This window comes from Lathamus discolor, chromosome 3 (genome assembly GCF_037157495.1).
Source record: "Lathamus discolor isolate bLatDis1 chromosome 3, bLatDis1.hap1, whole genome shotgun sequence".
NCBI lineage: Eukaryota > Metazoa > Chordata > Aves > Psittaciformes > Psittacidae > Lathamus > Lathamus discolor.
In genome coordinates this window covers 40,210,184-40,232,507 of record NC_088886.1, presented here as the reverse complement: position 1 = coordinate 40,232,507, position 22,324 = coordinate 40,210,184, and the positions used below count along the sequence as shown (strand labels likewise).

The following is a 22,324-nucleotide window of genomic DNA, read 5'->3' as shown; positions in this document are numbered from 1 at the left end:
CCCCCTAAATTCTATGCCTGTCTTTTTAAGACAGAGGATTTATTCCCACAGGACCAGCCCTTTGCATTTTGGGGGGTCAGCGTAACTCGGTGCTGCATTACAGAGTACCCAGGTTTTTGCAGACTCCTCAGGGAGCAGACCAAGGCACGCAGTGGAGAAGCAGCTGTGCAAAGGCTCTGGTATTGACTCCCCACCCTCAGGAAGGTTACAGAGGATAATGCCACAAGTTCTGCAGGAATAAAGAGACCTTTTCTTGCTTCTCTAAGGAGGATCTATGCTAGAATAAGCAAACAAAAATTGGACCTGATTTCACATCCTTCTGCTCCCATAGCTATCCTCACTGGAGTCAGTAATCCGCTCCTGTGGACATGTGATGCAGCATAATGACTCTTAGCTACTCATTCTTAAAGGAGAATGTAACTATGTAACTACGACCTATTTTTAATTTTTGCTATATAGACAAACTCACTCTTTGCAGAATATCTGTGAATCCTTTGAAATTCATGTGATACAGAGCAAACGATCAGACTGTAGAGGCGTATTTAGAAAATGCCAGTTGCATTTATTTTGCATGTTTAGAATTGTCTCTGGCCATATCATCATTCATGATTTTCCATGGGTTCCCATGAGTTTCCATAAGTAGCTTTCAAACTAATGTTGGTTTGTCTGGATAATCAACATTGCTAAAAAACACTTAAAATATCAAACACAAGGACAATTGTTTGTGTGTCACACTACTACAGCCTAATACAGACTTGAGCCATGAGCCATCTTGTTACAGCTTCTGAAATCTAAGTTAAGGTAGATTATTTATAGCATAGCACAAACATATCCTGTAAAGATACAGAAGTATCTTTCATAAATGCATAGCATGCAAGCAGGTGGAGCTTGTAATGTTCTCTCAAAGTCATTTAAAAATAAAATTGTTTGGGCTGAGAGATTGGTTTAGGATGAGATAGTAACCTGTAGTCATAATGGATAGGTCTGTTATTATGCTACTTACTTTCTAAATTATCCTCACCACAACCAGGGCATTTCCTTAAACATTTAGTTATCTCTGCTCCTATCTACTCCCTAGACCTCACTAGTTAGCAAGGACTGAACTGGGTTAGGACAAGGAATGAATGCGTTCCAAAGGGAATTCATACAGCACCTTCCCTGGGGGCAGCTATGGAGGCAAGAACTGGCACCTCAGGCATTCAAGAGGATTTTCCCATAAGTCACCTGAATTCAGGTGGTTGTCTCCAGAGACTCTGTTGTCCATCACACTTTCTCTTCCGAGGTGCCCTGTGCAGTAACTACTGCAGTAGCCAGTTTTCTGTTCTTGGTCCCTTCTTATGGGACTGCCGAGGGAATGAGGGGCTGTTGTCTACCTTTGGGCTACCTCATATGTCAGGGTCAGTCTGCCCAAAGATCTTGCTTTTATTCTTGGTGTAGGTGGTATCTCATAAGACCACCTGCTGTTATTCTCTGTGTTGCGCAATGCAGTATAAGGCTAAGTATAATGTTGAATTACAAAGTGTTGTGAGTAAGAGCATCTGCCAATGTCTGCACATATATGAGGTCAGTGGGTTTACATTCCTTCAGGTCAGAAAACAGAACAAGTGTGATCTCATCCCCATGCCAGTTTCTCTACATTACAAAGTCACTGCAAGACGTGACAACACATTGTTCATGCTCTGGGAGAATGGGACTAAGGGCTTGTCTGTACTGCTTGGAAGAACAATCTGGAAGGAACAACCACGCACTATCTCACGGTAAGCTCACAATATGTACCTCCAAAAACACTTAAATACCTTTACTGTAATTTTACCACATTTATTCATGCTCCATAGTAAAACTACACTGCAAGATCTTAGTGACCACATTTGCTTGGTGTCTGCCCACCTGGTGAGCAGAAGAGGTCTGTTGCTTCAAAGTGATGTATATGACCCAGTGTCCAGCCCTGACGATTAGAAAGGGAGAGGAAAGTAGAATACTGGGAGGCAGCTATGCAAACTCTCCACAGAAGAATTGTATTTTCCCACTCCTCATTTGTTATTCTGTGTGCTAATGTATTAATTCTTTAACTAAACCCTTGTGATTATTTTCATAGCCCTTACTGATGTCACTTTCAATATTACTGTTATCCTTACAAATACACAATCTCCTTTCTGATGAAATTTTAGCCATCCAGCTAGCATGCCCTATGACTTTGAAATCAGTACCGTGAATTCATCAGCAAAATTGAAAATAAAATGAAGCTTTGGATGAAAGCTGCAATATATACCCCTAAGGCTTATAAATTTGGTGTGGTCCAAGGTGTAAGTAAATGTCTTATGACGAATGTAATTCTATGAATGTTGTATGTTTCTTAGAACTAGACAATCTTAGAAGCATACATATGCATGCAAAACAAAGCTATGGTTATAAAGGCATGTTCTGGGTTAAGGTAGCAAGTGTATCATACATTAAGGATGCTTACATTAAGGATGGAACTTGCTCGGAATTGGTATGAGTAAAACATACCTTAAAGTTTTATCCACTTTGGCAGTGGATCAGACTCCGTTTGCACACCTTTGCTCTCTGTAAGCAAGCATGCTGCAACATAATCTGTCTAGTGTGGAAAGAACCCTGCACCTAAATCTGAGTCTGGCCAGGGTGTATCCAGCTCTGACAGCAGCAAACTGGGAAGCTGACACTGGCACAGAGCTTGTCCCCAGCAGTGGGCTCTGCTGTGTGTGCCTGTGTGGAAAGCCATGCTGTGATAGCTAATGGAGATATTTTTTCTGCTGAGCACACACTGTAAGGCCACCATATGCATAGGTCTGTCAGAGCCAACAGGCGAGAGGGGCTGTAACACTGGCACTTTCAACATTGAGTTCTTGTGCTTACTGGAATGCAAAGCCACTGGACAGTGTCTTAAAGGCATGGATGGTCTTGATCCTAGAAATAGGAATGCATCCATTCTCCTTCAATTTAATACAAAAACACTGGACTCTCCTTAAGCATGACATGTGTGAAAGTTAATGTGGATAATTGGCGGACATACCTCTGACACCCATCTGGATTATGTTTCCTTTCAAAATTATTGTCTTCATAGAGACTAACACTGATTAACTGTTCAGCACCTGTTTTCCATGCTCAGAGCTAAAAATTTCCTATTTCTTTCCTTCAAAAGCCACAAACCTTCAATATACTTGCTACCTTTGGGCCCCGCTCTGTAAATTATAGAATCATAGAACGGTTAGGGTTGGAAAGGATCTTAAGATCATCTAGTTCCAACCCCCCTGCCATGGGCAGGGACTCCTTACATTAGACCATGTTGCCCAAATCTCTGTTCAGGCTGGCCTTGAACACTGCCAGGGATGGAGCATTTACCACTTCTTTGGGCAACCTCTTCCAGTGCCTCACCACCCTCACCGTAAAGAACTTCTTCCTTATAGCTAACCTAAACTTCCTCTATTTCAGTTTAAACCCATTACCTCTTGTCCTATCACTATAGTCCTTAATGAAGAGTGCTCCTCTGGCACCCTTGTAGGCCCCCTTCAGATACTGGAAGGCTGCTGTGAGGTCTCTACGCAGCCTTTTCCTCTCCAGCCCCAGTATTCATAAACATTCTCATGTAATGAGAGAAAGTTTTTATGGAACCATGTTTTGTAAGTACTAGTGAAAAGCTAAGCTAGATAGTACCCAGATAAGGCAGTGATGAACACATGATAATCAGGTTTCTGTATTTATGGGCAGATCCTAACACCCACAAAATGACCATATATATTGAGCAACAACCAAATGAAAGAGTCAGTCTCTGAAGATCTACTTGGATAATGCAATTATTCTTTTCAATGCATAAAACTTGAATAGGTCTCTGGGTATTAGAAACATAAAAATAATGACGATAATTATGAGTTTAAAATGCTCTCCAAACAAGAAATCGAGGACATCTTTAGAGAGGTCTTGTGGTGAACTGGATAAATCTTTCCACAGTTTTTAATTCTGAGCATTAGTTATTTCATAATCCACATTACTTACTTTGCAACTGCTACAGGCTATTGAATAAACTACCATGGCAGCATGCAGCTTTTGCCGTAGGCCAGGATCAAAAAGCTGCTTGTGTATCATTTGTCATCCTGAATCTGCCTGTGCTGTAGTTATTTTATAACTGCAGCTCTCAGGACAATTAACAATGCTAGATATTCATCAACCTTATTTTGAAAATGGAGTAACTGTGATGTAATAAGATGAAGAAATATGCTTGACATCATTGACTGAATTAGCATCCATACAAGGATTAGAACACATTTCCGTATTCCTGGTGCCATTCGTAATCCACCGCTCAACAATGCCAAAGCCAATTCTGTTCCAGCAGATTAGGGAATTGAAGGTCTAGGCATTAAATCTTCTTCACTTTTCGCTTTTTTTTTTTCTTAAGAAACTGTTACGACTAAAAAGAGAACTTGAGCAGCTGCAGAAAAAAGTCCACAGTGTGCGTGTTTTCGCAATACAGTTCCTCTCGCAGGTCGACCTCCATTCCCTCACTTCATCCTCTTGAAAAACCATGAATACAGCCGAGTGTTAAGGACATTGTGTGAGAAGTTGTGTCATTGTGTGAGAAGTTTTTATGGTTTTTGACCCTGGCAGGAACACAGCACATAGCCAACACAGCCATGTGTTGCATTTCTCTGGCTCACAGATCTATGGGGGGCCACAAACTCCAGTTTGTTCTGAGTGACTTTACCACCACCACTGTTGCTCTCACCACCCCAACAGCCACCAGAGACAGAGCAATGCTTGGCATTATTTTTCATATTTGTACCTAGGATCATAGGAAATGGGAAAAATCTGGGTGACGGCAGTGGCACAAAGTAGGGCCCCTGGTCAAGATATACTGAGAAAAAGCAATCACTGTCTGCTGACAAGAGTGATGAGAATGTAGAATGAACCTCCCCTGAGAGAGATATCACTGTTCTAGGATCACAGGTTAACAGGTTGGAAGGGACTGCAGTAGGTCTCTAATCCCACCTGTTACTCAAAGTAGGGCCAGCTGTAGGGTCAGAAAGGGCAGTCAGGGCTTCATCCAGTCAGGTCTTGAAAAGCTGAAAGGGCAGTGACTGCAAATGGGCCACCTGCTCCACCACTTGACTGTCCTCAAGCTGATGGTTTCTCCTTATGTCTGAATCGCCAGTTTCACTGTCTGTTGTCTCCCACCTTTCCACTACACAGCACTGAAGAACTTGGTGCCATCTTTTCAATAACCTCTGTGTCTGTACTAGAGGGCTGCTGTTAGGTCCCCTTGAAACTTTTTCTTCTCCAGGCTCAGCAAGCCCCAGTCCATCAGTGCAAATGCAAGTGCTCCAGCCCCATGACCATCTTGGTGGCCTTCTGCTGAACTCGCTCCAGTTTGTTGGTGTCTTGTACTGATAATCACTCCCCTTGATCAACAGCTGTGCTGCTGCTAACACAGCTCAGGATGCTGCTGGGCTCTGCATGCTTTTTCCAGTGATAAAGATTCAGATTGTGGTTCATTACAACCAGAATCCTTCAAGCACAAAGACCATGCCTTGTTTCAAGGATGGCTTTGCTTGAGTAAGGACTGTTGTTATTTAGCTTAGACTGTCATGGCTTCTTAGGAACTTAGATTCTTCAAAAGCTCATATAAATTCAAGACAGGATCGTATTTATTCAGAGGTGATTTTATACATAGAAGCGTGGGTTTTGGTAGTCTTTTTAGGCTTCAAGAAGCCACTGAGGAGAATAAAATAAGAATATATAACAATTATATTTTTAGGACATTTGCTTTCTTTGGGCCTTTTTTTGTGTGTGTAATCAAATATTTGGTGGGTAGTTGGCATATGGTTAAAAAAATTGTGATGGAAAATGCAAGCATATGAAATAGAAGCAACCAGTTTGCAAATCCAACAATTTTCAGAGGTATCCACTGGGTACTTCTCAGGTCCCTTTGTGTTACCTGAGGTCAATTTCTGCACAGTCAGACTGTACGTAATTTCTGTATTACTTCCACTTGATAGTGCAGTTCTTACAGATAGATACCAGCACAATTAAGAACAAGGTTTGTCTTGCATTATATTTAGTGAATTTGGAAGCAAACTTGACATCAAATTTCTGTGCCTCCATTGTTTCTTCTAAGCACATCTACAATGCACTATTGTATTTTTTCTTTAAAGCCTGTTAATACTCATAAAATTTACGAAGGAAAAGATAGCTGAATTACTCTTTTCTTCTTGTTTTATAACCTGTGAAAATAAACTCATAAAACTCTAACATATTTTTAACTTCTATGTCTTCCAAGATATTCCAATACTTTTTCTTTGCAACACAGCACAGAGGAGATTGCAGACAAGTGCTTTCAGGTTTCCTCATTATCAGAGCTGTGATGTGGGCTTGTAATTCACTTTCTGTCATCTGGGAAAAACTGCAGAATGCCCCTTGCACCCAGCCATATGTGGCATGAGATTCTGATTGCTTTAATCATTAACACTTTATGTCATTATTTGAATTAGCATACTGTCTAGATAGATTTCTTACAGAGCAGCATGTTACTATGCTATCAGTTACACAGTTTCTTCTGCTCTGTATTTGTAGATCCCCAAATGGTTTGATTTACCATGTGTTATTCCCTATAAACATAACATCAAAATAAAGGTAGAAGGATTGTCCTATGGTCATGGTCCTACCATCAGTGCTCTGCCATAAAGCTTTTCCTGTTACAGTTGAGTGGGCTGGTGCCAGTAACTACTGAGAGAGGAATTTGTCCAGGCTGGAATGAGGGCCAGCAGGGACTGTGAGGTGTGGTTTTCCATTTTAGAATGTCAGCAAGACAAGGCTGAAAGGTATTAAGTCTAATGATTTACAAAGCAAAAACAGGGTTACAGCGTTCCTCTCTACGTGCAACTGTAGGTGAGTCAAGGAAGGAAGTAATACATGGTACACATTCTACAGGGTAAAGTCACACAAACTTGTCACTTGGGGTTTCTCTGTACATAAAACAAGTCCCTGTCAAGTTTCTGTTACTGACTCTTGCATCCCACAGCTTGTCTTTGTAAGTACTGGCCAAAGCAAAATCACGGATCTAACCAACTCCTTTCAGTTATGATGACATGACCTAAATGCACATTCTCATATAAAATCTCTAGCCATCTGCTAGGAGGACAGAGGAGACTAGTTTGTAGTCTTCAGAGTGCTGTGCTCAAGAACTCTAATGATGAAGCCCTAGACAACCAGCACTGGGAAGCCACTGCAACTGCATGGAAGTCAGAAGCAGTGACTTTCTGTGGAGAATCTTACACCGTGAAGCTAGCAAATTTCCTTCTGCTGCCACACATGCAAAGGGGGAAGGAGAAGGCAAATGTCACAGGGAAAGATATAAACAGAAAATGTGGGAGGAACTGAAAGCATCTCCCTTCTCCTTGCCCAGCTTTATCTCCAGCTTTACAAGTTTCTGCTGTGCATCACCTCTGTTAAAAGCAAAAAGCAGAATCCTATTTCCCTTCTTGTCAGAGAACACAGAAAGAAGTACAGGCTCAAAAATACAGATGCAGAAACAACACACTAGTGCAACACGTATTATACAATGCATGTATACGCTCGAGATAGTTTACACATTGTACTGTTTAGTTTTACATTCTGCACAGTGGTAGGAATGAGCTCAAGAAATCCTAGATTTTAATTTTACTTTGGGCACTGACTTGGTCTGCAGCTTTGAGAGAATCATTTGTAGTTTAGTTTTCAGTTTAATTACCTGAAGAGAACAATGGGACGTATAAGCCTTGTGAGCAATTCCCCTAAAATCCACCTGTTAATTACATACCATTCACAGAAGTGGCACTACAGAAACAGACAGTGTATGATACAGAATATATGGCATATTTCTTCTAACAACTGGGTGTATGATGGTGTTGAAGGCCTGATTCTGTGAAGTACATGAGAAGAAAAGTATGTATTTTCTTAGGTGTTTCTTATAGACTAAGAAATTTGAATACATTAGCATTCTTGAAAAGACTACTTTCAAATAAATTATGAATGCATTTGTCATGCTAATTTGAACAGCATGCCCGCACGCACATTTTAACTTAAGAAAAAATCAGAACCTTCCTTTCTGCTACTTGCATGTACATTGATATTGTTTAACCTTCATATTCTTACAGAGCTCACCGTGAACTTTCCCACATGCTATATATATCATACTATGTATTTATTTACCATTATAAAAGTCTTTTGCTACATAAGTAAATACTGAAATATTTACACAGGTTAACCATGATATTGGTCTACATAGAATAAAAATACAGTTCCACTGCACTGTTGTTCTGTATTTCAGCACCGTACTTCCACCATCATCCCTGACTCCTCTAGTTTATTCTGCCCTATATGTACTCATAAAGACCTTGATGATACAACAGTCTTCCAAATGGAGCAGACTGTGACTAGACAGTTGCCCCTAGGATCATCCTGGAAAGAAACTCTCTTTCTCTGAAGCACAATGTAGCCATCAGACCAAGATTTAAGCCCTGAGTGTCTTTCCCTGAAGGGAGCTGCTTGCCATAGTCAGCCTTGGCCAGGGTAGAGGAGAGCAGGAGCGGGCTCACCATCTCGCTGTCATTGCTGGCAAGGTAAGCCCCTATGCTGAAGCAGGACAGGGGCCACTCACACTCTGGCAGTAACTTTTTCTCATAGTGTACATCCAGAAAACTTCCCTACATTCATTATACACCCTACATTCAGAAATCTTCCATTTATAGTTCACATCTTGTTCCCAGATTGTTTTGCATTGGTTTACATACACCAACATTCAGTTAGCATCTCTAAATGGTAGGACCATGCAACTTGCAAGCAAACTTGCCCATCAAGGTGTCTGAGATCTGGAGGACCACTGCAGACCTTTCAGTATTTTGTTTGATCCTCTGTATACCATTGTGCAAACTGCAGTTCTGTAATGGAGAACAATATTGAACTCACTTACTGTCTCTGCCTTTGTTATTGGCACCACATGGGAAGAAAAAAAACAACTGCTCCAAGATAATTAGATGGAGAAATGTCCTAAACCTTCAAAAAACCCAAGGGGTCTTTGATCTAAACAGTGCCCAATTGATAATAAGATATGTAATCCTCTGAGTGCCTCACTGAGGAGAAAAGCGTGAGAAACTGAACGGCTTTTATACGGTCATCATAATGCGGACTGAAGGTGCTAATGCCGAAAAACTAGGAAATTCAGAGAAAACTTTTCCCTTTTCCTTTATCTTCTCTTTGTATGACTGTGTCATCTAAAAATTGTGTATGACTTAATGCTGAAAAAAAGCCAAAACCTCCTATACTGGAGAGACCACAATGAAACTGCTTACAGGCTGAATTAGTCATAATGTACATTACCATGTGCTATTGAAGTGAGTTATCTTTGGAGTGTGAGTATTGGCCAGTACAAATACTACTGTTAAAGGAAGGAAATCTACATTACTTGTGGCATTCAATAATCAAACCTTTTCCGTCTACTACTTAAGTAGAACAGTTCGGGGTTTTTGTTTGGTTGTTTTTTCGTTGTGGTTTTTTTTGTGTGTGTGTGTGTTTTTGGTTTTGGTTTGGTTGTTTTTTGTTTTCCATTTCAAACATGATATAAAAACTGGAAAAGAAAACAAATGGAAAAATACACGCCAAATTTGTGCTGACCTAGAACACGGTTATTCAAGTAGTAGGATAACTCGAAAAGCATTTCAGAACCATTCTCAAGGGAACGCCTATGTGAGTTGAGATTGTTATTGTCTCTAAAGAGGAAGGGAGAAAAGGTGGAAAAGAAGAAAAGACAAGCATAAGATTTACTAATTCAAAGAACAATAGCCCATATATTTTCACAGAGCAAATCTCCTTGGAGATATTGGATAATATGTTGCATAATTATTGCCAAATACCTCATTTTATTAGGGTGGCCAATTCTCAGATAAATGCATATTATCTTTACAGGTTTGTGACCACAGTGGTGAAGTAAAGGAAATCTAGCAGTTCACTCAGTATTCACCTCTGTATTTTCTACTATTTTTCCAAACCATGTTTGGTTTTAATATAAATGCATCTGAGACTTTCCTAGAATTTAGAAGAGTATTAAAAGAACCAGTCATAACAATTTGATGCTTGCAACTTCAGGCAGCATTCAGAGTGATATTTCATCCCTGCATCAACTCCTGCCAAAACCGAACAATGCCACAGTATGGGAAAGGCAGCAAGAATCCATTATCCTCACTGCAGTTCCAGCAACTGGTATTACATATGTTATGTGCAAATGCTTTGGTTGTGTATTCATCTCTATTTCAGATCCAATTAAAAGCTTCTTGAGAATTCTACAGGCTTTGTCACCAATTCACGTTTAAGTTAACTCATCAGCAGTGCCTGCACTCGACTAGCATTTTAATGAAAGAAAAAAACATCAATCTGTGTGTCAGTGCAAAGCATTTAGAAACAGTTTCTTCATTGTAACAGACATTGCTAAAACTGGTGAAGTGTTTGCTCACACCTGTTTCCGAACTGGATTTTGATGGGAATTCTGCTTGAACAATGATCTCAAGCTTGATTCCTGCATTCCATGTAAGCCTGCTAGTATTATTTCAGTGACCCAACTCTACATTTTTTAGTAGAGAGCAATACAGCTTAAAGACTTAATTCCACATGAAATTTGCACTATCCAGTAAATTTATCCAGAAATAAGGGAGTCATAGTGTTGCTTCTAGTTCTATCACTAAGTAAAAACCCACATAAGAACTAAAGGTTTTGATGTCACAGAACTACTCTTTTTTTGTAATATCAATAAATGTATTTGGTTTTCCTAGCCAAAATTTATTAGGTTTTTATGGCTTTGAATGCATTGCCACATTAAATCAGCAACTTCCTCTTTTGAAAAGCAAGGATGGAAAATTATTTTCCTAAGCATCACTACAGAATTGCTACTAATAAATTGGCCTAGCCCTCAACTTTGTTTACTACAGCAAGGCAACCACTAAGGAAAAATATACTCAGTGATGAAGACTTGGCAAGCCAGAAACCATATTTTGTTTTCCATGTTCTCAGCACACATTATTATTTACTTTTGGCAACCATTAATGTAAGGTAAATTTTGTTGATATAAATAAAATACAGAATTAACAGTTGTACCTGAGACTCAATGCATGATTAAATAAAACCATGTTAAGCAGAAGGGGAAGCAATAGTTGCTTGTTAGAGTAAACTAAAAGCAAATATCTGCCTTTTTGCAATAGAATAGCATGGTCTGACATTAACAAGCACTGAAGTTGAATCCATGCTTTTCTTATTAGGATTACTCTTATGAGTGGGAAACACTTATTTCTTTCTGACAAATATTTTCTCCATTCTCTCATATAATGTGCTTGGTGATCATCACAAAAGCCAGTGTAAAATGGACTCATGTGCTTCTGTCTCATTGACACCAGCTACAAAAGAAGGCTGTATACCACTTTTTCAACTAGAACTTCACATTTAAATCTGTTTTAGGACTACTGTAAATGCTAGTAGGTAGGGAAAAAGAGAGAGTACTGAATTGTGGGACTAGTCCTGCTAGTGTAAAGGTGAAAAACTGTTTTCTTATGAGATACGTCTTGACAACGCTTGGTCTGGACTGGTGGAAATTGTCCCTGGCCATGGCAGGGCAGTTGGAACTAAATGATCTTTAAGGTGCCTTCTACCCTAAACCATTCTATGATCCTATGAACACTGTACCAGACAATGCTTTTGTGCCTGCCCTTTGACTGGGTTCACGACAAAAGCCTGTTATAAGTTCTCTCTGGACCTTCCAACTGAGCTGCTGAGAGCCACAACTACTACTATTTTGGGAATGGCAATAGCTAACAGAAATAGGGTTTTTACTGCATTAAACACAAAAGGACCCATCGTAGTTACACTAACCTCACATTTCTGACACCGCTGCTCTTCTGTGCTTTCTGGCCTCCGTACTGCTGTACATTACAAGGGCATTTGGTCAGCTGCAGTACTAGGAGATGGGACACAGGTAAGTGACCGGGTGTGCATTGCACAGATCAGCATCACTAACAGTAACACTACCATAAGATTTCCTTTGGAATAAAGCCAAAAACCCAACTCCACTGTTTCTGTATCTAATTTGTATCTACTGCATGTGTGGGGTATATCCTTCTACACTTAAGTCTTGGCTGCTGTGATGCCATGACTGCTGCAAAGCCATGCTGACACTGTGCAGCCCATCTACTAGTTCACTCCAGATTCTGTCAAATTCATGCAAACATCAGTGAGAGTGTGACTGTAATTGGAAACAAATAACAGCCACCCCTCTCTTTCTGTAAGAGGGAGTCACTAAGCCCTGACTACTCTCCACAGAGACCACAGATCCACTTCTTGGAGACCACTCTGTATCAACATCTCTTAATGATTTTCAGATGCCTTAACAGAATATAAGCCTGTGAAGAAAAATACCCTATGGTCTTAACTTAAAATGTTTACAAGCTAATCTTTATCCATACAGAATGACTTATTTATAGTGCAACTGAGAAAAAACAATCCTCCTCCAAATGAAAATGCTTAGTATACCACTGCTTATGAAATTATCACTAATGAGCTTCCACACTATTTAACACCTTCAGGACAATTTCTGATAAGACTCCTAATGCAGAATTTTTACGGGATGATTATGGAAATCTAATTAGTGATTTTTTTAAGTATTGTGAATTAAGTTTGTACCACTTCCACCAGTTTACTCCAACAAGCTTCAGAATATTCACTTTGTTAAATGTTCTGTTTTCTCATTTTTCTCAGGTTCCCAAGACAGAACTCTGAAAGTGTTTTGAATTTGCACACATAGATACATACTGAGATCAATTCTTTAGTATTAATAATGAAGGATAACAAATTGTGCCTATTCTTTTAACCATGTGTATAATGGAAGTGTTCCATTAGAAAATAATAATAATAATTGCAATACAAAATGCTGATTGTCAAACAACTAGTGTTTTTATACTTCTAACACTTTTATTTTTGCTGAGTAATCTCTCCGTCTCACTGACAATTCTATTTCAGTGGATTTCAGTGGAACCACTTATGTAAGTTTTAAAATTAATTTAATAGTACAAAAACCAAGACTTGTATGAACAGAATTTAGGCTTATATTCACCACATCATTTTAGTGTTTGACATCATGAGTGTTTAATACAGACATTGTCAGAGCCTTTTACAGTATGTGCACAGTCTGATGAGAAAGCAGGAATTGGCCAAAGAAGCATCACTTTTTTGTATATATTTTGTATACAACTTCCATTTGGAGCCAGGGAATCCATAAATCCACTACAAAACCAGCATTTTTGCTTTTGTAGAAAAGTTGCAGATATTGTGGAATGTAAGGTTTATGTGGCAAGTTTATGCAAGAAAGGCCAGGAATCAGTTTTGGCTAATTGGTATCCCACATGATATGGTAGCAACAGATGATACGTCAAAAGTTACTCAGAACCTAAATATGTAGAAGTTCCCATACACCTTTATTTATCTAGCTCTAACCTTTGCTCTTGAATGCATGGTTAAGTAGTAAAACGGGGAAGAAAAGGCACTGTGCTTGTTGAAGTGAAATGTGAGGGGCACAGATAGAGGTTCACCTTTGAACCTGACTCTCTCACATACCTGAACCAAACAAACGTTGCCTCAGGTAATTAGAGAGCACAGACATCACCATTTCAAACAACCAGGACTCTCTGGAAAGTCTATTTAAATAGGCTGTCCAAATAATATAATTCCAGAGTTGTAATTGCTTTAATGTCTACCCCACAACTGCTGTCTCATCTTAAAAATAGACTATCTTTCTGCTCCACACTTTCTTGTATGCTTATGCTACAAATATTACATAAGGACTTTTGGAATTCAATACTGCAAACTGATCTATAACTAGAAGTCATGCCACAGTTTATTTAAAGTATCTGGCTAGCTATCTGAAATCTGAATGTGTTCATTCACTTTTTGCTTAGACAACATCCAATGTTAATTAAAAGAGTATAAATAAAAGCCCTGCCATTATTCATGCTTTTAACACTGAGAGATAATTGATGTATCTGGTAAAAAACCTGATAATCATTTATACACAAAATTAAATGATTGTTTACTGTTCAAAGAATTATTCAAGAAAACTAGCAAACTAAGTTCCAGGAAATCCAGCAATGAATTATTGACATCTCCCATTAAAATACACTCATGTCAAACAGAAAGATTTAAGGCATACAAAGACCATCGAAGAGATGTGGATATTCTCCACTATTGGTTTCAGTCTTTACTCAGTATAAGTTTGAAATATGTGAGAGAATATGCTGCTGAACTCCATGTAAGGTATCTGAAACAATTCACATCACTCTTTTAACTAGGTTAAATGAAACCTGATCTGGATTCCACTTCACCATAAGACTGGAATGCTGAAAATGCTGTAATCTATTTATGCATCAAATTGAAGAACTTGTGTCTTTAAATTTCATTGCATTCCAATGTATTAACCAAATATCTCCAGTTTGTAAACTGTTTCATGTTCAGACTGAGAAAGAAAAGACAGATCAACCTGACTTACATATCCTAAAGCCATGATTTATTTCCTGGGTTTTAAACTACAGATAAAAACCAGGTTTGCTCTATGCTTTCCCTAGAAGCATTGTTCTGGCAGCAATAATTCATTGCTAGTGCCCACACATGGTAGTTGCCTCATAATGACTTCAAAATATGTACTTTATGTCAGCATCAAGAATGTGCTATAATCCCAAACTGGATTTGCAGCTCAGATTTCACTTACACTTCTCTTCTTCTTTCTGCCTTTAAACCACAAATGATTCAGAATTCAGCAGAGAACAAAGCTGAAAGCAACTATGTAAATGAGAACAGCCAAATCAAAGAGATGGAAACCACACTGGGGCTTATGCAGCCTAGAAGCAATTGACGATAACTAGTCAATTAACAGACAACCTCAGACTCCCCTAGTGAAACAGTGCTCTTTAGGCAACTGTTCCATACAATGCTATTATTTCCCTAAATTATTTACATAATTGTTTAGGTATTCATAATGGTCTCTGGCACTTTACGGATAGAGGAAAAGTCCTGCCCCAGGCTGCTCCCAGCACAGCACCTCAGGTGCAGCACAAGACGGTATGGAAAAAGTAAAAGTATGTGGCATGAAGAAGGGCTTTTTATGTTAAAGACCTATCCATTTATCTGTACAAATGTTCATTGTAGATTTTAATATATCTCAGTTAAGTAAAACACAGCTCCCACTGACATTCAATGGGTTTTGCTATTGACTATGAAGGGGTCAGGATCAGGCTTACAGCAACTGATGAGATTTCATAACATTTGTTTATTTCTATTTGCACTTCAGATGTGTTTCCATGTGTGTAAACAGTTTCCATTTTGTTCTCAGCTGTTGGTCATACCAATTTTCTTCATTAGTTGTTGGATTTAGTGCCTATTATATTCCGTATAGAAGACAATGAAAACTGAGAAGAAAAAAAAAAAGAACAATTTTGTTAGGGTTAGGAATGAGGAAATTTCCATGCTTCTTGTCACATGAGACTTTAAGAAGAGCCTAAAGCTAAATACTGCAGCTACTATTCACCAGTTCTCTTGATAGTTAGTGGCCTTTATAAATGCAAAAATCCTACTTAGACATTCAAGTAACTCATTTACCCTTTTCTATGCCCTTCCTCCCTCCAGCAATATGTAACCTGGAATTTGTCTTCCATGTCTTGCAGCCAATGTCTTGCAGCTTGAAATTCAAAAGGACTTGAAATTAAAATTACCATTGCATCTCAGTCCAGTCTGAGATCATTTGTGGTCATTTAGATGAGCTTTAAAAACAAGAAAAGTTTGGATAAATGTCTTACTGTCTAGCACCACTAGTTTAATAAAATGGAAAATGTGCAGCTTACAGTGAAGGAAAGGAATTTCTGACATTACTGTTTATTTTTGAATTTACGATGTTAATGCAGGATCATGATACAAGAGTCACCTGAAAGGGAGTGCGCTCCTCAAGTGCTAAACTGTTAAACCTCAACTCGCATACGTGAAAGTTTAATTTTTAGTAACTCTTAGGTTTCTGTTCAAATTTGAAAAGAATCTGGTGATAAATGAATTGCTTATCACTTACCCATTATTGTGCCAGTACGTTACTATTTCTAAGACATTACCACATAGCCTGACCAAAACTTAGGTCTCAGTACTCAACACAAAAAACCAGGCAGGCAGAGAACTGAAGACTTTTCTGTATCTGCAGGCGAGCTGGTAGATGGGAGAGAAAGAGAAAAGAGGCACAAAGAATGAAAAATAACTTGGACAAGGCTACACTGCAGGTAAATACCAACTCAGGTGTAAGACTGAAATTAAAACTAAACCCCTTAACTTATCTTGCTGACTTCCATACAAACAAATTCAGCCTGAACTCTTGATACTTGGGTGAACGCCCAATCTGCTAGATTACACTACTTCCCCCAGCTAGTTTATAATCTTCAACAATAATCTCCTAATGCTATCAATAATCACCTAATGTAATTAATGTTATTAATATTATTATTTGACCCCATGAAATCTAGATACCAATAAACAGCCCAACTCCCTTTGATAGTTCCTACATCTTTCTTTCAGAAAATATTGTATTTTTGATGTTATCATTAGGGATTTTCAAAATTTAGAATTTACATATATACCTATTATTATACCTCTTTATACACCTTTGAGGCTGAGAGATTTTGTGAAAGATACATGTATTTTGCGTGACTAGTGCATGATTTTTAAATGCCAAAATATGTGAATTCACCTGCAGTCCCTAAAGAAGAGAATCACAAGTGTGGAAAGCTACTACTAGTTTTCATCTTCACTGAAACTCTGTCCAGGGATCCTGCTAGCGAAATGTCTAATGGTAGGAGGTGATGGCAGTAAACTCTCTGTCAGATGACACAGGAGCACTGGAAAGGAGTCTGCTGCCCTCACCACTACCTGCTAAATCTGTCCTTTGCAGATTTTCTTCTTGAAAAAACAGGAATGCACACATGTACACACAGAAACCACGAGCGTCCCATACAGTCAACTCAAAGAGCCCAAATAGGAGTCATGTGGGAATATCTTTTAACTAACTGTGGCAGATGTTTTTCTTGAAGGCAAAAAAGGAATACATACATGCTTGACACATAATAAAAATATCAGTATGTTTGTGCCCAGCATACTAGAATATTGTTCAGCACTAATTCAACCTTGCAAAAATATTATCAGTGTAATGCTGCCAAGGCCATTGTGTGGATTGTTTGTGTATATCTTGGCTAACCTGGCCATGGGCTGTAGCAATTTTTATGCTTGACTTTTCAGAAACCTTTCTGGTTTGTTAGTGAATCAGTTTATCTTGTTTGCTCTTATTTCTTGTCCTTTCCCTATTTTACCTCTTATTAATTTCTCTGTCTCCCTTCCTAGACCTCACTAAATGTCAGCCAAATAGCCCATTCCTCATTGCATTTTAGGTTATGTTAAAATATTCATATATACACAGCTCATGAATGGAGGGTTTAGTGTCTGTTTCAATTAAAATGCCCAAATGCTTTTCATTTGAAAATTAAGAAATAAAAAAAAAAGTCTATACACAAAAGTAATCTCAAGCCTTTACTGTTTCCTGTAGCTAGATATTCTTTGCCCTTGTGAGACTTCCTCCAAAGATTAGCATCGTTACTTATAGAAGATCTATGTCACATACAGTCCCAGCTGCTTCACCTCCCTACAGCTTTCATACTAACCTGGAAAAAACCCAGAACTCCTGCTGACCTCACTGATACCTGTGCTATAAAAAGTAGCACTGTATAATATAGTGTTATTATATATCTTTGGCCATATGACTTTCCCCTGGCTATTTAATCCACTGTTGCTGTGACTAATTTAAAAACTCCCAGACACATGCATATGCTGCCTGTTAAAATGAAACTCAACTTGCCAAAGCAGCATCGCCCTCTCTGCTCAAATATAGACTTCCATTCTTTTATTAAATTATACTTGGTTGACTTGCAGAACAAGGAGTAATAGTTCTTGGGCTAATGGCGGGTTCAAGGTCTAACCGCAAGTCCCATGCCAAAAGTACACTTTCTCATGGACATAAGAAATTTGTTAGATTGAAATACAAAGTTTCAGCATTGCAAATTGGTATTAAGATAATGCTACTCATTTTTAGAGATCTTACACTGTGTACATTAAATTTCCTATATAACATTTGTATATTTGAAATCACGCAGTGAAGAGGGTGCAGGAAACACAGGATTATGAGTTCTAGGGCATTTGCTTGGGAGGAAGTTTGGGGGATTGTCTTTATTCCCTCTTCAAAGTCAGGGTTGGACAGAAAAGATGAATTATAAGAATGTAGATTTTATCAGAGGGCTAAGAGATGACAGTAAATGGAAGATAAAAAATATTATTTATCCTCCTGTGACTACCTCCTAGAAGCTACTCCAGAAAGTGTTGCCTGACAGAATCATGTCATAGCAGGAGCAAAAACTCTGTATAGCAGGAGGAAATCCAAGAATTACAAATGGAGTTCAGATTGGAACTCAAAATCATTAAGGAGGAAAAAGGATGCCACATAGACAGTTAATCATCTAACATATGCAGAATGAAGAAACTCTAGAAGGCAGACTTTGAAGAATATGCGGACAGGAAATAATAAGTCATGAGCTAGTACAGAGAGAAACAAAATTGAAAAGAAGGTTCATACTAGCATAAAAAGAAGTAGGCAGAAGACAAAGTGCCAAAGAAGATGAGAAAAACAACTCTTGACACAGTGTATGCACACAGGCATGGTATCAAGTATGTTATACACATAAGGAGAATTCACAAGGTACCACAGAACAGAATGCTTTACCAAAAGCAGAACAAATCGGGTATAACCTGTGATCCAGGACTTGAAAGAGACTACTCAGTGTGTATGGTGACAGACAGTCCACTGCTTGAAGCACAGCCAGAAAAGCTGGGGTTTCTTTCTTGCCGGGATATAAACAGTGAGGCATTGACCTGAGTCTAGTGGAGAAAACTCCATTAGTTATGTTCTATGCTTGGTCAAATAACACTACCAGATCCCCACTGAATTATACCAGAGCATCTTCACCAGGGTTGTGAAAATGATGGCAATGTTCAAAGAAATGGAGACTTGGGTGATTGTCAGAATTCTTTCCTCTCTAAGAAGAAATGGGAATGTGTGACAGGATAATGAAAAATGATAGTTCAAAGAGTAATGGAAGATGCTAATAACGTGAATGATGCTTACCTTTTGCAGAAGTTTTCTGGAATTTGGGCTAGCATGCTTGATAAGAACTTCAAATTAAAGTTGAAAAAAAAAAAAAAGGTGCAAAGACAATTGCCAAAGACTTGTGTAATCGGCATGCCTGATTGTAATGGATAAATTTACCGAGGTGGCTCATGCCAGGTTAACATGAAACTCTAACATACACTGTTAGTGCATTAGGTTTAATCTCTGTTGAAGCTAGAGAAGTATTTGGTAGGATATCATATTAGAAAATACTACTGAAAACAGGTACAGAAGAGATGGATTAGCATGCCAAATTGCAAAATAAATCACAGCTTGGCTGAACTGTTGCATTTATTCAACAGTCTATGATGATATTATCTATGATGGTGCTACGGAACTGATGGGCAAGGATAGAGCATTGATGTCATCTACCTGGACTTGCGCAAAGCGTTCGATACTGTCCCACACGACATCCTTGTCTCTAAATTGGAGAGACATCAATTTGATAGGTGGACCACTCAGTGGATAAAGAATGGGATGGATGACTGCATGCAAAGAGTTGTGGTCAAAGGCTCCATGTCCAGTTGGAGACCAGTAACAAGTGGCATCCCTCAGGGATCTGTGTTGGGACCAGTCTTGTTCAACATCTTCGTCGCTGACATGGACAGTGGGATTGAGTGCGCCCTCAGAAAGTTTGCAAATGACACCAAGCTGTGTGGTCCAGTTGATACGCTGGAGGGAAGGGATGCCATCCAGAGGGACCTTGACACACTTGTGAGGTGGGCTGATGTCAGCCTTATGAAGTTTAACCATGACAAGTGCAAGGTCCTACACCTGGGTCAGAGCAATCCCAGGCACAGCTACAGATTGGGCAAAGAAGAGATTCAGAGTGGCCCTGCAGAGAAGGACTTGGGGATGTTGGTTGATGAGAAAATGGACATGAGCCGGCTTCAGTGTGCGCTCGCAGCCCATAAAGCCAACCGTATCCTGGGCTGCATCAAAAGGAGCGTGCCCAGCAGGTCGAAGGAGGTGATCCTGCCCCTCTGCTCTCATGAGACCTCACCTGGAGCATTGTGTGCAGTTCTGGTGTCCTCAACATAAAAAGGACATGGAACTGTTGGAACAAGTCCAGAGGAGGGCCACGAGGATGATCAGGGGACTGGAGCACCTCCCGTATGAAGATAGGTTGAGGAAGTTGGGGCTGTTCAGCCTGGAGAAGAGAAGGCTGCGTGGAGACCTCATAGCAGCCTTCCAGTATCTGAAGGAGGGGCTATAGGGATGCTGGGGAGGGACTCTTCATTAGGGACTGTAGTGATAGGACAAGGGGTAATGGGTTAAAACTTAAACAGGGGAAGTTTAGATTGGATAGAAGGAAGAAATTCTTTACTGTGAGGGTGGTGAGGCACTGGAATGGTTGCCCAGGGAAGTTGTGAATGCTCCATCTGTGGCAGGGTTCAAGGCCAGGTTGGACAGAGCCTTGGGTGGCATGGTTAATGTGAGGTGTCCCTGCCCATGGCAGGGTGAACTAGATGATCTTAAGGTTGTTTCCAACCCTAACTATTCTATGATTCTATGATTTATAGGGAATTATTGAACTGAAGGAACAGCTGGATTGAAGGGAAGCAAGTAGTGGGGATCGTCCATATTGTAGAACTGGTCTCTGAAGCACTTTGTGATCTTTCACAAAAGCTGGGATGGGCTAATGTATGGTTAGTTGCAAGGTGTGACTGTTCAAACCGGGATCAGATTATCACACACAAAAGCCATAATGACATTGGTGGCTGGAAGAACTGATATGGGATATAATGCAATATTATACCATATCATAGAATCATAGATAGAATCAATAGAATGTTTTGAGTTGGAAAGGACCTTAAGATCATCTAGTTCCAACCCCCCTGCCATGGGCAGGGACACCTCCCACTAGACTGGGCTATCATATAATATATAAAATATATATCATATATCATACATCATGCAACATATATCATATCATGGATTTATGAGAGGTGAGCCCGTGAAGATGCCAAAGGTAGGCTTCTTATGGTCTGGGTATGAACCACCAGTATGATGTAGCAATGGAACACAAAAGAGGACCCAGCAGGAAGTAGACACAGCGGAAAACCAGTGCTGTAACGTGGTACTAGCAGCGCCCCATCGGCGAGCCTGCGTGCCGCTCTGCTCTGCAACAGGATCTGATTCAAAAAGCAAATGATGCGAGTCGGCCTGTGAGAATGATCACGGGAATGACGAGAAATAGCTACGAATTGGTCGCCTTTATTAATATAAAACCATGACTAGAAATGGGCTGTAAATAAATTCAGGCTGGAAAATACGATTATTTTAATAATTAGAGGAGTTTCTGAAGTAACTTCCTATCGTACCGGAGCAACTGCCGTTCTCCGGGAGGGATGACCGGCTGAGGTACGGCCGCCTGGAAGCTTTGGGGACCGGGCTCCGGCGGCGCTGGCTTGAGGAGACCGGACACTCCCTTTGTAGCGGGCACGGACACCCGGCAGCCTCCGGCCGAGGCTGCGCGGCGGCGCTAAGCACGCGCCCAACCGACGCCGGCTCGCGCGCAGCCGGGAGGGACCAAGCCGGGCCTGGAAGGGGGGAGCGGGCCGCGGGTGGCATACTCCGAACGGCCACCGCACGCTCCACTCCACCCCTCCCTGCCCCGCCCATGCCCTGGCGGGGCGTGACGTCATCACGCCGTAGCGTCTGGGGGTGTGGCCGGCGCCCTTCCCAGGGTGCAGCGCAAGAGAAGTTGAGCCCCATCTTGGGCGAGGGGAGCTGCAGTTGGAGCCCGCGCTCCCCGGGCCGCCGCAGCGCAGCGGGGCCGCCGCGCCCGCCCGTGGAAGGGAAGGGCCGCCTCGCCTCCTCTTCCTCCTCCTCGCCGCAGCCGCGCCGGCCCTCCGTCCGGCGGGGCTGCCCGTGGGGCTTGCCCGCGGGCTAGTTCCGAGCAGGATGCGCCTGGCGCTGGTCTCCAGGTAGAGCGCGGAGACAGGGCGGGGGGGAGGGGGGGGACGGGGCCGCCTGGGCCTCGCCTGGCCGCCGCGGGGCCCC

The 22,324-nt window shown here is 40.5% G+C and overlaps 1 protein-coding gene across 4 annotated transcripts in view; it reads left to right on the top strand.

Annotated features, from left to right (window-relative positions):
- Window positions 1-16,460, top strand: part of LOC136012048 (uncharacterized) — a 97,854-nt gene extending 81,394 nt beyond the window's left edge. For 2 of the 4 annotated variants that reach the window (XM_065674788.1, XM_065674791.1), the window contains 2 exons: window positions 1,588-1,757; window positions 4,412-7,332. In XM_065674788.1, the coding sequence (XP_065530860.1) occupies window positions 1,588-1,757; window positions 4,412-4,427 (186 nt within the window). In that variant the 3' untranslated portion in view covers window positions 4,428-7,332. Of the gene's footprint in view, window positions 1-1,587; window positions 1,758-4,411; window positions 7,333-16,258 lie in introns of those variants that run through there. The other 2 variants (XM_065674787.1, XM_065674790.1) reach the window with 2 other exon arrangements.
- Window positions 16,461-22,324: the final 5,864 nt, after the last annotated feature.